The sequence below is a fragment of the Leptodactylus fuscus genome, chromosome 2 (genome assembly GCF_031893055.1).
Source record: "Leptodactylus fuscus isolate aLepFus1 chromosome 2, aLepFus1.hap2, whole genome shotgun sequence".
NCBI lineage: Eukaryota > Metazoa > Chordata > Amphibia > Anura > Leptodactylidae > Leptodactylus > Leptodactylus fuscus.
This window is the reverse complement of record NC_134266.1, coordinates 175,672,556-175,687,883: the sequence shown is the minus strand read 5'-3', so window position 1 is coordinate 175,687,883 and position 15,328 is coordinate 175,672,556. Positions and strand designations below refer to the sequence as shown.

Sequence of the window (15,328 nt, the reverse complement as noted above, 5' to 3'; positions counted from 1 at the left end):
GAACATAATATAGGAGATCTAGGAATACTGGACTGAAAATATTGGCCAGATATAAAGTATCTCCCAAAAGGGAGTACACCCCTCACATTTTTTTAAGTTATTTCATTATATATTTTCATGGGACAAGACTAAAGAAACAACACTGATACAATCTAAAGTAGTCAGTCTACAGCTTGTATAACAGTATACATTTGGTGGGTCATCAAAATCACTCAACATATAACCATTAATGTATAAACCCCTGGCAACAAAAGGTAACACACCCCTAAGTGAAAATGGACCAATTGTGCCCAATTTGCCATCCTGATGTCATGTGACTCATTAATTTTACAAGGTCTTATTTATGAATGGAGAGCAGATGTCTTAAATTTGGTGCTATCGCTCTCACACTCTCTCATACTGGTCACTGGAAATTCAACATGGTTTCTTGTGGCATGGCCTAAGCTACAAGGAGATTGCCAAAACCCTGAAACTGATGTTCAACATCATATCCTGTGGTTGTTTTTTCAAAATAGACATATGAGTGCTGCCAGCATTGCTGGAGAGGTTAAAGAGGTGGAGATGGGGGGTGTCAGCTTCTCAGTGCTCAGACCATATGCCGCACACTGCATCAAATTGGTCTGCATGGCTGTCGTCCCAGAAAGAAGCCTCTTCTAAATATGATGCACAATAAAGCCTGAAAACAGCTTGTCAAAAACAAGCAGACTAAGGAACTAAGTCCTGTGGTCTGATGAGACCAAAATAAACTTATTTGGTTCAGATGGTCTCGATCGTGTATGGTGGCAAACAGGTAAGCAGTACAAAGACAAGTGCGTCTTGCCTACAGTCAAGCATTGTGGTGGAAGTGTCATGGTTTGGGGATACATGAGCGTTGCTGGCTGTAGGGAGCTACAGTTTATTGAGGGAACCACGAATGTAGATCAAGCAGAGCATGATCCCCTCCCTTCAGAAACTGGGCCGCAGGGCAGTAGTCCAGCATGATAACCACCCCAAACACACCTCCAAAACGACCACTGCCTTGCTAAAGATACTGAGAGGAAAGGTGATGGACTGGCTAAGTATGTCTCCAGACCTAAACCCTATTGAGCATCTGTGGGGCATTCTCAAATGGAAGGTGGAGGAGCACAAGGTCTCTAAAATCCACCAGCTTCATAATGTCACCATGGAGGAATAGAAGAGGATTCCAGGGACAACACGTGACACTCTAGTGATCTCCATGCCCAAGAGGGTTAAGGCAGTGCTAGAAAATAATAGTGGCCAACAAAAATATTGACACTTGCGGCACAATTTGTCCATTTTCACTTAGGGGTGTACTCACTTTTGTTGCCAGGGGTTTAGACATTAATGGCTGTGCGTTGAGTGATTTTGATGACACACCAAATTTACACTGTTAGACAAGCTGTGCACGGATTACTTTACATTGTATCTAGGTGTCATATCTTCAGTGTTGGTCCATGAAAACATATAATAAAAAATAATTACAAAAGTGTGAGGGGAGTACACACTTTTGTGAAATATTGAATGCTGGAACCTACTACATTCTAGTATCTACCATACAGGCATAACAGAGGAAAATAACAATGTATGAGCACAGTCAGCATAGCTGTGAATCAGGGGCGTAACTACCGCCATAGCAGCGGAGGCAGCTGCCACAGGTCCCGGGACATTAGGGGCCTGGTGACAGCCGATACTGCTGCTATCATTATACTCGGGGTTCTTTGCAGACCCCCGAGTATAATGATCGGCAGACCGGGAGAGGTAAGGGAACGTAACAAACACAGTTACTTACTAGAGATGAGCGAGTACTGTTCGGATCAGCTGATCCGAACAGCACGCTCCATAGAACTGAATGGATGCACTTGGTACTTCTGCTTTGACGTCGGCTGGCCGCTTAACCCCCCGTGTGCCGGCTACGTCCATTCATTTCTATGCGAGCGTGCTATTTGGATCGGCTGATCCGAACAGTACTCGCTCATCTCTATTACTTACCTCTCCACGATCCTGCCAGGCCTCCTTCCTTCTTGTCTGACGTCACAAGAAACCGGCCTGCTTCCCAGGTCATGTGACGTCCGACGTCATAGAAAAAGGACGGCAGCCGGGGACAGGTAAGAAACAGTAATTTTTTTATGTTTTTACTCCCCTGGGTCTCAGATTATTATACTCTGGGGTCTGAAAAGACCCCAGAGTATAATAATTGTTTATGGGTGTCCACAGTGGGACATAATAGTGTGTGCAGGGGTCACTAATGGAAATAATAGTGTGTGCAGGGGCCACTAAGGGACATAATAGAGTGCGGAGGAGGGGGTCGGTCGAGTTCTTCGGCATCGGTTTCGGGTGGGGGGGGGGCATGTCAAAAGTTCGCTATTCCGTACACGTGTAAAAAACGCGCCAAAAAACGTGCGTTTTTTGGTACGTTTTTTACATGTGTGCAAAATGTCACTGAAGTCAATGGGAGTCTGATTTTTACACGTGTATTATGCAAAAATGAGTGTGCTTTTACTCCGTGTGTATGGGCCCTTACTTGGGTACAAGATGCATATACAGAAAAGATGTGTATACAGAAAAGAAAGCAAATAAAATAATAATTTCCATTAAGTGGGCACAGACTGTGCTGTTTGTTCTGCGTTGGACAGATCTGTGTCTAGACAGTAACTCTGTACTGAATTTTAGAATATCCAATATAAACATCATTGCCATACAACAGCAATAATATATTGGAGAATTGTTGGGAGGATCCCAATGGGAAGAAAAATTTAAACTTTAGGTATACAAAATAATGCAGACTAAAAATAAAGACAATCCAACTACAATTAAAAAAAGTAAGCAGTTACAGATTTAAAAAAAGCACTGTGTGAATCCAAGCTTAGACCAGTGATGGTAAAGATTGGTAATCTAATACATTTATACACAATTTCTGTAAACTAAAGTGTTATGTAAGCAGGAAAGGGCTACACCAATCTCAATGGTAAAGAAGCCAGAGTACCTAAAAATATAAAATGCCAACTCCTACATTATGGAATTTCTATTGACGTCAATAGATATTTTATACCCTTTAAGTCTGTGCACGTCTTATAATAAAACATGATTTCTATTTATTTTATGAAATCACAAGTACACTAGAGCCAAAGTTGGTATTTGGTATGACATACTGGCAGATAGTGTGCCCACCAGCGCTGCTCATGCTTCTGCTTGTACCACATCCTATTAATAAAGTCACAACATCAATTTTCCAGGAAATAAGCATGTGATGTTTGCTTTTCTGCCATTTCAAAAGTCCAAGCAGAAAACTTCCAGAAAGGAAGACTTTGCCTTTGGAACATATCATTTTTGTTAGGTACTCCAGTTTTTCTATAAAAACAGAAGGCTGAAAGGAGCTCTTTATCCTGCGCACGTCAATAGATTGATTCATTTCACATTCTGCAATGTTTGCATTTCCACTATGAAAACGCACAGTCTTAGAGAGAAACTTGTTTAGAGTAGGATGAAGCCCGCTTACCCAAAGCTGCCCTACACAGTATCACACACATCTCACAGCTGGACAGGGTGACCACCACCAAGGAGAAAGGAAAGCTTTCTACTCCCTCCCACAAAAGCAAAAGGGTAGGACTGAAAAAATAAGATCTGAAATCCATCCTAAACTATCAGTGTATACTATGATCCAAGCTGCCCGTGTATGCAAAAAAGTTACAAGGAAGTTTACTGAACGTCCTGACACATCACATTGTGAAAAAGGAAAAAAAAAATTAAAAAAAATACAACCACCCGGGAATCGCTGTCAATCAACAGTTCAATGAGGTCACTGTTTTGGTATTACAACATAGTCTTATTCATTTTCATGGGACAGGCCATGTGACTCATGAATCTAATGTCACAGGTCTTTGACACAGAAATAGCAATTATCCAAGTACTATGGACGCTTTAGAAAGCTTATCAGAGAGGGCGCTGGCAGTCAGATTCCCTACAGAATACAGTTATACCTACAGAAACGCTGGCAGCTTGTGTATACAGCGCCGCACCCAATGAGGCGACCGCCTCGGACAGCGCACGGGAGGGGGGCGGCGCACAGGCTACTTTTTTTTTTTTTTTTTTTACTTTGAACCAGCGCAGGAGAGCTGCTTCTCTCTGCGCTGGTTCAGACGTCTACGTATCTGCGTAGGCGGTGTCACTAGGCCGCCTACGCATGCTGATACGTACTCAGACGTCTAGGTATCAGCGTGGGCGGCGTCATCACGTGATGACGCTCGCTGATACCTAGACGTCTCAGTACGTATCAGCGTGCGTAGGCGGCCTAGTGACGTCAGCCTGCATGAGAAGAGGATCGCGGAGGCGGCGGGAGCAACAACAAGATCGGTAAGTATAAAAACTTCTTTTTTGGTTTTAAAATAGGCCGCTACCTGCTGGAGTATCTCCAGCAGGCAGCGGCCTATTTACCTACCTCCCCAGACCTGCACACTGCCGCCCCCGCTTCCCCTTGTACTATAGGCCGCGGAGGCCAGCAGTGAGTAGGCCCGGGCAGGCCGTGATCCCACTACCGCCATTATTATACCCGGGGGTCTTTTCAGACCTCCGAGTATAATAATCGGAGCCCCAGGGGAGGTGAGGGAACATAATAAACAATGTTACTTACCTCTCCGGGATCCGATGCTACTCCTAGCAGGCTTCGGGCGTATATGTTAATGCCCAGACATCACGTGGTCTGGAATATTACCATATAGGCCCAAAGCCTGCCCTAGCAGTACCATATAGGCCAAAGCCTGTGCTAGTAGTAATAGCCTGTTACTGCTAACACAGGCTTTGGCCTGTATGGTACTGCTAGGGCAGGCTTTGGGCCTATATGGTAATATCCCAGACCACGTGATGTCTGGGCATTACCATATAGGCCCGAAGCCTGCTAGCATTAAAGAGGACCTTTCATGGGTTTGGGCACAGGCAGTTTTATATACCGCTGGAAAGCTGACAGTGCGCTGAATTCAGTGCACTGTCGGCTTTCCCGATCTGTGCCCCGGTTGAAGAGCTATTGGTGCCGGTACCGTAGCTCTTCACAGTCAGAAGGGTGTTCCTGACAGTCTGTCAGGAATGTCCTTCTTCCCAGCAGCGCCTATATCGCTGTACTGTGTGAGCGGGGAGGAACGCCTCCCTCCCCTCCTGATAGTGCTCTTCTATGGACGAGTACTGTGAGCAGAGGGAGGGGGCTCACACAGCACAGCACTATAGGCGCTGCTGGGAAGAAGGACATTCCTGACAGACTGTCAGGAACGCCCTTCTGACTGTGAAGAGTTACGGTACCGGCACCAATAGCTCTTCACCCGGGGCACAGATCAGGAAAGCCGACAGTGCGCTGAATTCAGCACACTGTCAGCTTTCCAGCAGTATATAGAACTGCCTTTGCCCAAACCCATGAAAGGTCCTCTTTAACATCGGGTCCCGGAGAGGTGAGTAACAGTGTTTATTATGTTCCCTTATCTCCCCTGGGGCTCCGATTATTATACTCGGGGGTCTGAAAAGACCCCTGAGTATAATAATAGTTCATGGGTGTGCAACTGTGGGGCATAATAGAGCTTGGAGGGTCCACTGTGGCCCCGTAACCTCTATTATGCCCCACAGCAGCCCCCCTGCAACCTCTATTGTGCCACTGTGGTGCATAATATAGGCTGCAGGGGCCGCTGTGAAGAATAGAGGAGTCAAAGATGTCTATGTTTCAAACTTTACAGAGTCAAGTTACAGCTGAAAGAAGTGGTCATGGCGGTCCAAAGGGAAGAGACGGGAAATGTGGGGGGACGTCTCCTGTGAGTATTACTGCATTGCATTTATTGTAATGTGTGCCCCCCCCCGCTGTCTTTGGCTGACAATCAAAAGATGAACATCACCATCTTTCGATCGTCCGCCTCAGGCAGCAGAGAGGCTAGGTTCACCACTGTACGTATAGGTATATTGGAATCAGAGCGTTCGCAGGGGGAAAACGCGGCAGGAAAAAACATGATGTGATTCTGCTGCGGTATCTTCTGCATCGTTTTTTTTTTTTTTTTGCTTCAACTCACTATGTGGGGCCTTATCCTAAGCCTGAGTTCACATGGGGTATTATGGTCAGGATTTTGAGGCCGTAGTCGCCTTAAAATCCTCACCAAAAAGACTGCTCCCATTGAAATCAATGGGAGCTGGTCAGGTCTTTTTTCCGGGAGCTGTTTGTTCCTGCTCCCGGGAAAAAGGACGGACATGCTCATTCTTCAGGCGGAATCGCCTAGCAAATCCGCCTGAAGACACTCAATACTTCCGACTAGGCCCATTCATTAGGCCTAATCAGGAGCAGAGTGTGCGACTGGATGCCAGTGCACTGCACCGGCATCCAGTTGCAGCTACCCATATTTTGGACCGGAACCCGAGGCGGCCTCCACCTCAGGTTCCAGACCAAAAAACTCTGTGTGAACCCAGCCTAAAGCTGCAAAAAGTTTTAGAGCTGCACAGTACAATACATTTTCTTTGCACTTTAGTTCTATAGATGACAAAAAGTCTTTGTTAGTTTATATTTTAAGAGTCTTCATAGGGGAAAATGAAGGCTGTGTCTAAGACTCTGCCCACAAGTGTTCACGAGATTCCATCTGCAACATACAGTTCTGTTCTTGCTGCCAAAAAAAACAAAACCCAGAAACCCTGATAGACCCCCTTAAAATAAGTAGGATTCAGCATTGACAATGTGGACTTGTCATTGCACCATAGCTTCTCTTTATAATGAAAGCTATGATACTATTGTGAACAGAGAGTGAGAACCCCAGACAGCACACCACCGATGCATAGGAAGGTTGGAGTGCCGTACATGATTGTCACCAAATTGTGGTCATGTAGTGGCAACACGGTGGCTCAGTGGTTAGCACTGCAGCCTTGCAGTGCTGGAGTCCTGGGTTCGAATCCCACCAGGAACAACATCTGCAAGTAGTTTGTATGTTCTCCCCGTGTTTGCGTGGATTTCCCCCCATTCTACAAAGACATACTTAAATGGGAAAAAAAGTACATTGTGATCCCTATATGGGGCTCACAATCTACATTAAAAAAAATAAAATAAATTGCGGTTATGTCAATAATGCCTTAGGCTAGGTTCACATCTGAGGACCCCCCGAAAGGAAACCTAATCTGCCTAAAAAAGCAGTTACCTTAAGAAACCCGCCGACCCCATAGACTATAATGGGGTCTGTGTGATTTCCAAGCGGTTTCTGCCCGCAAGGGGCGAAAAACACAGAGAGAAAAGTGCTGCTTGCAGTGGAGAGGGGAACGGAATCCCCATATGGAGACCGGGCGCAGATGTGAACTGAGCCTTACCTGCAACATTGTGTGGCTGTTGGACACCACTGGTTGGTGAAGTTTTGGCAAGGCGCCCACCTCAGTCACACCTGGAATTTCAATTTTATGTGGAATTAGACTTTAATATTTCTGTTGTAGTAGAAACACTGAGAGATTAGAGACATAATCCGAGTCTAGGCACATACAGCGCTGTGAGAAAGTCTTAACCCTTTGTCTAATGTTACATTTTACTTAAAGGGGCTCCATCACTGGGAAAAGTCATTTTTATCTAATCACATCCTTGCATAGGCTTTAGAAAGGCTACATTTACCTTTAGTATGTAAATTGCCTCAGTGGTTTCTGAATAAGTCCATTTTTATTCATATGTTATTGAGCTTCCAGTCAGCACAGGAAGTTCCCAACAGCACTAGTCTCTGCTATTATCTCCTATGTGTGTGAGGCAAACTGGAAGCTGAGTCATCATCAGCAGCAGCCTGTGCTATATACACTCATAGGAAACAAATAGCAGAGAGGGTGCACAATGCATCATGCAACCAGTCTAATTAGCATATGAATAAAAACTGACTTACTCAGAAACCACTGAGGCAATTTACATACTAAAGGTAGGTGTGGAATAGCCTTTCTAAAGGCTATGCAAGGATGTGATTAGTTCAAAATGACTTTTCCCAATGATAGAGAGAACACTATTCAGGGTTACAAGTATGCATTATCTGGAGGCACATGGAAAGAGGTAAATGTAGCTTTTTAGTGCATAAAGAGACTAAATTATACAATATGAAGCCTGAAAAATACTTTGGGTTTGTCATTCCTATTACGTCTCATCATGGCTGTGCAACAAACAGAAATAGGGCAACAAAAGAAGTCAAAACATAAAAGCAATAGAGATATTTGTGGCTTCTCTAATGGAATACTATGGATTAGGTTTACCATGAGCGTATTTATCCAACAGACGTTCTAAGGACTTGCCAAGAAAAATCTTTAATGACTGCCAACACTGCTGTCAAACTAAATATCATCTCTTCAATACCTGTATGGATATATTATGCCATCTTATATAATACATTTAAAGGGAACGAGTGCTGCATAATGACTCTCCGCTCTGGCTAATACATGGAGGTCTGAGAAGCAGGTCCCCTCCTCTATTACTTACATACGTGCTACTAGAACATATTGAATCTGTTGGCCGTACACAACCTCCTCTTACAATAAGGCTGGCTCACACACAGACTTACTCTGAAACAGTGATAACCACAGAATTTTCACAGAGATTATGCACTGGGGGTGAAGGGGGGGTGGGGAAGACGTTGCTGTAAAATCTATATTGACAAAAAAAATGGGGGGGGGGGGGACAGAATTCATCAATCCGTCCACACCAGTTTACTCCAGAGCAGAGATGGGGGCGGGGACGCCTCATCCCAACAGATTCATTATAACTCACCCCAGTTTTTTTTCACATGAGTAATAATGAAAATCTAAGCCAGTTCCTAGATTTCCATCCTTGTGTAGGCCAGTCTTAAAGCATAAGTAAAGTTTCAGACAACTTTTGATTTTCTGGCAATATTTGTGCCATTAATACATTTTATAATATACTTTAATATTTTTAAAAATCTGTTTCCGCTGCATTTTTTCCCACAACGCTTTTCACAAAAAAAGTCTGCAGACTTTTGCTTCAATTATACCTATAGGGAAACAGCCAGTGTTTCTGTAGGTATAACTGACATGATGTTATTCCCCAATATGCAATGAATTGGGAAATCACAGTATCTCCAGTGTGCATATTTTTATGCAATATGTGGATAGGATTCGTTACAAGTGACTGTAAAATCCCACTATTTTTTCCCCAGTGTATCCGCCATGGCCAAACTGCAGTGTTTATTCCATGTGGGACCCCGGTATAATAACATATTTTGTCTCCTTTCTGTGAAATCCTGCATCTCTATATTCTCTCCCTTGATTCTGTATTGAGAGTTATTCCTGCCTCTCACTGAGTAACTGTGTATAGAGTACTGGCTTGGAGTAGGGGGCTGTGTAACATGCACAGAAAATGAGAGGAGGGTCACTTCAATTATAAAACATACAAACTTGCTTTTGGTGTCATATGAAAGAGGAGGAGGATTGCAGTGCTACCTATATTATTTCCAGAGATATGACTGGTTGAAAACACAGTCGGGATTGAGATATTTATATCATGTATACTATACAGCTGCATATAAATATCCTAATACCGATTGTGTTTTCAACTAATGATATCTCTGGAAATAATTTAGATAGCTCTGACTTAGTGTAATATGACAGCAGAGAATTTCCTCTTTCAAGTTTGTTCATTTTATAGTGTCAGGCATATACCGGTTTAAAGTGACCCTCCCCACCCCTCAATTTCTGTACATTTTATACAGTCCCTACTCCAAGCCTTTACTCCATACACAGTAACATTCAGGGAGAGACAGGTTCATCTCTCAATACAAAAGACAGGGGAAGAATAAAGAAAGGCAGGATTTCACAGGAAGAAGACAAAATCTGTTAATAAAGTATATCACAAAATTTATTAGACACGAGTTGTCTGAACGGTCCATTCCACTTAAATCAATGTATCTAGGTGTTTAATTTTTTTTCCAATATGTAGCATCAAAGCTTTCTGTATAGCTCTTGAAAAATAGTAGAAACATGCATGTACAAAATGACACTGAATAGAAATAACAAGGTACATTAAAAAAAAAAAAATTTAATAATAATGATAATAATTATATATATATATATATATATATATATATATATATATATATAATAAATCTATGTCTTTATTTATGCACTGTAAAATACCAAATAATACAACTCTGCAAAGAAAGTGACATATTGGTCATGGGTTTTATAGTTCGCCACCTTTGCATGTGCTTTATTATTACAGCTTAGGTCAGGTCCTCCCTCCTGTCTTCTGCCTCTCATTTTATTGTAAGCCATGGCTGTTCTATCTTTCCCATATTACAGAGCTGCAGAATAGGATGACATCTTATAACAAAGAATATTATAATAAACTCAATGAAGAGAGTAGGACTCCATAGAGCTCGCACAGTATTTTAGAGCAAGTACCTGAATGTAACTATAATAATGAAGAACTCCTCCAGAAAGAACAAGCATTGTCATCACCCCTGCAGCATAGAAAGCATTTAGGGGGCACCATATTAAAACCAAAGTGTGGAAACTGCTGCTGTGACCAGCATCCTTTTTTTTTTTTTCCTATCCGTATGTCTTTGTAGAATGGGAGGAAATCCACCCAACTCGGGGAGAACATACAAACTCCTTGCAGAGGTTGTTCCTGGCAGATTCGAACCCAGGAAAGGCTGCAGTCCTAACCACTGAGCCACTGGGTTGCCCCTTTGACCGGCATCCTTTGATATGTTATTGACTCTCTTTTTTGATTTTGTACTATATGGTAAAAACACAAATAAAAACTACAGTTATTTATATAAAAAAACCAGACTAGAATAAGATGTAACAAATTTATTAAGAGGCTCATAATAAAATTGGCACATCTTTGTCTGTGCATCAGGAAAGCAAATCTATAGGAGTTATGAGCTGACATAGATTTGTACTATAATTTATACCAGTTTCTGGGGTAAATGATAGCAAAGCTGATGTTCCTTGCCCCCTCATAAAGAATCCTGCCCACTTCCATGTTTGATTTTGAAGAGTTGACGGTTGGAGGGTAAAGAGTGTGTAACAACAGTAGTGGTGTAACTTCAAGCCTTGGATCACAACACAAAATCTGTACTGGGGCCCCTATTCAGTTTGTCTTATTTAGAACAGTGGTACATTTTATGTTACAGAAGGACTCCTGGGCCCCCTCAGGGTCCATAGCCCAGTCCTGACTGCTACACTCCCTCTAGCTATGTCCCTGTAAAGATGTATATACCAGTTTTGCACAGATGATACTTGTGCTAAATTTACCTCTTCTGTGGGACAGGATTGAAGTGTAAAGTCAAAAATTAAGTTTCCCTTAAAGGGACTGTGCGAAATTAGAAAGTATGGCTGCTTTCTACTTCTCAGGAAGTGACCTCATGTCCATTGGTCAAACGAGCATGTTGAAATGAGACTGAGCGTCAGCATTGCCATGAGAACAATGGGTGTGAGTTCACTTCCCAAGAAGAAGAAAGCAGCCATATTTCCTAATCCTGTACAACTCCTTTAATGCTAAGACAATTCATTAATGTGTATATCCATTTACAAAGAATATACAGTGTATTGAAGTTAAAAAATTTAAAAAAAAAAAAAAAAGGCAACACGGCTGCAGTTACAGAAAGTGGTCAACTCCACTAGGATCATTAAATGAGTGCAAAGAAATGAAAACAGTGGCACTAGTATCAGTTTTATCCATATTTTTATGTCATACTTGGCAGAGATGTTGCACTATGTAAAGCATGTACAGCAGCAGATGTGGGGATATCAAGTCCTGTGAAGGCTTATTCAATATATAAATGCACATTTTAGCGGATCAGATCTTAAACCATCACTACAAATGTTGAGAAAAAGAAGAGGAATGTAAGGATCCCTCCCATGGTAACAGTGTCATCAATCACTGAAATGTGCAATATAAACAAGCACCGAATCAACACTGTAGGTCATAGTACAGGGCATACTGTGTGCTTACATATAAATCATGCCTTTTACAGCAGTGATCACATGACCCCATATTTATAGTACATAGCTTTTTTTTATTATTATTATTCCTGAAACCCTTTGGATGCATTATAGAAAAGAAAAAAAAAAAAAAAGTAAGTATGGTGGAAGTGAAGTACAGTGGGGGGGGGCACACTCTACCACACAAATAGGTGAGAAGGCCTTGCATGGCCACGGCCTCTCCAGTGGTCAGGCCAAGGACTCCTTTAGGTTACAAAAGAGAGACACTTAAGAGCGTACGTTGTCACCTCACCACCTCTACTCAGTATGTGCCCTCCCTCCATGTATGCAAAAACTGCAAAATACATAACTTACAGGCATACAATAACATCAGATCAGAGCTATAAAGGTTGAGAAAAAAAAAATCTGAAATTTATCACTGGCCTAAATTTTTCTGCAATATGAGATGTTGCTTTACAGCACAGACAAATAACCTTGAACAACCTACATTCTCTACATACATAAAGGAAAGCTTGTAACAACATCATGTAAGAGAATAGCAACCGAAAAAAGGTTTGTTGTAAACTAGTAGGTAGCACAAACTTAGTACACAGATACACCAGAGTCATCATCCAGGATCAGCTACTGTGATAAATCTGACACATGCAAGACTTTCTAATTACACTTCATATTAGGCAGTATTAGTGAATTTGCCCTGTAACGCTTCCTTTGTTAGAATTGTAGAATACATTTTAGTATGTCACATTATTATTATAGTAATCCAGTTACCTACCTTTCCCATTTTGCCAGGCTGTGTACCAGGACAAGCTAAGGAAAGACGTGATGAACACTAACGCGGTGGCCACAGTTCCATTTCGGAGCCTCATTTCATTGCACCATCACAGTGGTTCTGTAATGTCTGCTCTAGGTATCAACGATGAAAAAGGGAAAAAGGTATGCCTGTGTGTACACAGCGCTGGGAATGCATGAATTGGGCTAGTTCAGCTGGCAGCACAGGCACTCTCTGCTCTTGTTTACACACAACATAATGACGTTCTTTCAGATCTCCGGCTCAACTCCTGGCAACATCACCTTTAGATCTTTGCCGTGTTCTTTTCTCTCCTATGTGAATACAAGAGAACATATATTTTCAATAAAGGAAGGTGCAGAGCTACGGTTGAACAGAAAAAGACTGCACTTAAGTTTCAAGTCACAACGCACTGTTCAAGGGAGAGATGACTGAAGCTTTATGAACCAGCTAGGCACTACGAGGCTAGTAACGTCTATAGAGGATATTCCTTATGAGTAGTACAGGAAAATCAGACTGTAAAAATCCCAGTGGTCTCAAAAGTCCCCTAGTCAAGCAGAATTAGAGGAAACTACCTTTAAAGAATGAGGTCATTTCTATGAGTAGGGGTTAGGCATGATGGAGGATCCAATACAGCTTGAGGGTGGGTTTTGTATGTGACTGCACTTTACATGTTGCTATACCACTAGATATACATGTCCTGTATTCTTCTAGTTGCCTTGTACCAGCCTGATCACTAGCCAAAAAGCTGATTTATAAATTGGCCACACTCAACATGCTAGCAAAGTAAGGGGCTGCATTGGTGCTTGCAGTTTTTTATAGGGTGGTGCAGAATGGAAGCTTAAAAAGCTACTGCGCTACCCTCTCTGAAGGGCCCGCACTGGACCGGCTAGCTGTCTAACAATTGTGTATGTACCCACCAGCAGCTGTATATCAAGGTCACTGAGGAGCAGCTCCTAGCTGTGGAGTCACAAGGGCTTTCCATTGTAGTACAGTGAAGAACTCATCGTATTATGGCTAAATAAAACTGATTTGGAAATTATGTTCCAAAACAGATTTGTCAGACCTCAATATTGCAAATTAAGGAAAGTATATCAACAAGGTCAAGCATACTCAACCAGCAATACAGTTGGATAGATCAGACCTGAGATGTATTAAAGCAGTTTGGAGCAATGGAGCCACCCTTGATGCTCCAGATTTTTTTTAATTTTTTTTTTGCATATTGGTTTATTTGCATAGCCCCCAGTAAACAAGTGATATTGACCAGGTGACGCAAGCTTGCCGCAAAATATAATTCAAACAAATGGGCGTCCATGTAGTTCATGATCAGGGTCAAGGCTACTTTTTTTTTTTAGTGTCTGTCCATTCTGGCTAAAAGTGCATGTGGACACAATAAAATGGCTGCCCGCTAACAAAGCCATATTTTATGTGTTGAATAGTGCATAGAGTCAAATCAGCCATACTTCCCGTGGAAATAAAACTGCTGTCACGTAACAGGAAGTTGTACAGTACAAACAACGCAGAATAGGCCGCAAATGCTGCCAAATAGAAAAAGGGCCTTTTTACAAGCTAATAGAATAATTGTTATATTCACTAAAACCCCTAATCCTTACAAATAGAAAGTATACAGCAACATAAAGATTTAAAAAAAAAAAAGAACAATGTGTATGAAGTCCACTAGAGTGAGACTGCTGGCATTCAGAAACTACAGAAATGGCTTATTACTTACTATGAATAAGTAAAAATTAAACACACCTATTACTTAAACGTGTAAAAAAGTATAAAGGTCACCATAAGTATTCTTACTGGTAATACTTAAAGAGGACCTTTCATGTTCTCGGGCACATGCAGTATTATATACCACTAGAAAGCTGACAGTGCGCTGAATTCAGTGCACCGTCAGCTTTCCCGTTATGTGCTCTGGAGGAAGAGATATCGGGGCCATTACCAATAGGTCTTCACCATTAGAAGGGTGTTCCTGACTGTTTAGATGGGAACGGCCCTCCTGACAGTACTGACTGTAGCGCTATATTGTCAGAGGAGATGTTCCTTACCATCAGACATGACGCTGAGTGGTGAAGAACGCGCACTCCATACTGTCAGGAGGAGTTTTCCCGGCTAGACTGTCAGGAACACCCTTCTGACAGCAAAGAACTATTGGTAATTGAACCAATATCTCTTCCCCCAGGGCACATAACGGGAAAGTTGACAACATGCTGAATTCAGCGCACTGTCAGCTTTCTAGCGGTGTATAAAACTGCATGTGTCCGAGGATATGAAAGGTCCATTTTAAGTCCTTATTTTAACCCTTATAGGATTAAAGTGTGTTTGTCATGGCACCTGAAGTAAAATATTACCTTTAGGAAGGCAGCAGTTTAAATGTAGTTTATCTTGGTATTTTTTTTTTTTTCCCCCAAATTCTGTTTATTGTACGGGCCATTTAGACCTTTATTAGGGGGGCGTTCACACTTACGCCCTGTGTCATTCTGCCGGTTTTCCATCCTAAGCCCCAGAGAAACTGCCTTGGGGATGGCTTCCTAGCGGTCAGTTTTAAAACCCATTCATTTGAATGGAGATTGACCCCGTATAACCCTGTCACCCGATCATATTAAA

General features: G+C 42.1%; 2 protein-coding genes across 4 annotated transcripts in view; both read right to left on the bottom strand.

The window, feature by feature from the left end:
• Window positions 1–15,328, bottom strand: part of INPP4A (inositol polyphosphate-4-phosphatase type I A) — a 528,838-nt gene that overhangs the window by 476,657 nt on the left and 36,853 nt on the right. The gene's annotated exons all lie outside the window — the stretch shown is intronic.
• MGAT4A (alpha-1,3-mannosyl-glycoprotein 4-beta-N-acetylglucosaminyltransferase A) overlaps window positions 1–15,328 on the bottom strand; it is a 67,390-nt gene that overhangs the window by 44,688 nt on the left and 7,374 nt on the right. For all 3 annotated transcript variants that reach the window (XM_075265193.1, XM_075265192.1, XM_075265194.1), the window contains exon 2: window positions 12,701–13,029. In XM_075265193.1, the coding sequence (XP_075121294.1) occupies window positions 12,701–12,794 (94 nt within the window). In that variant the 5' untranslated portion in view covers window positions 12,795–13,029. The remainder of the gene's footprint in view (window positions 1–12,700; window positions 13,030–15,328) is intronic.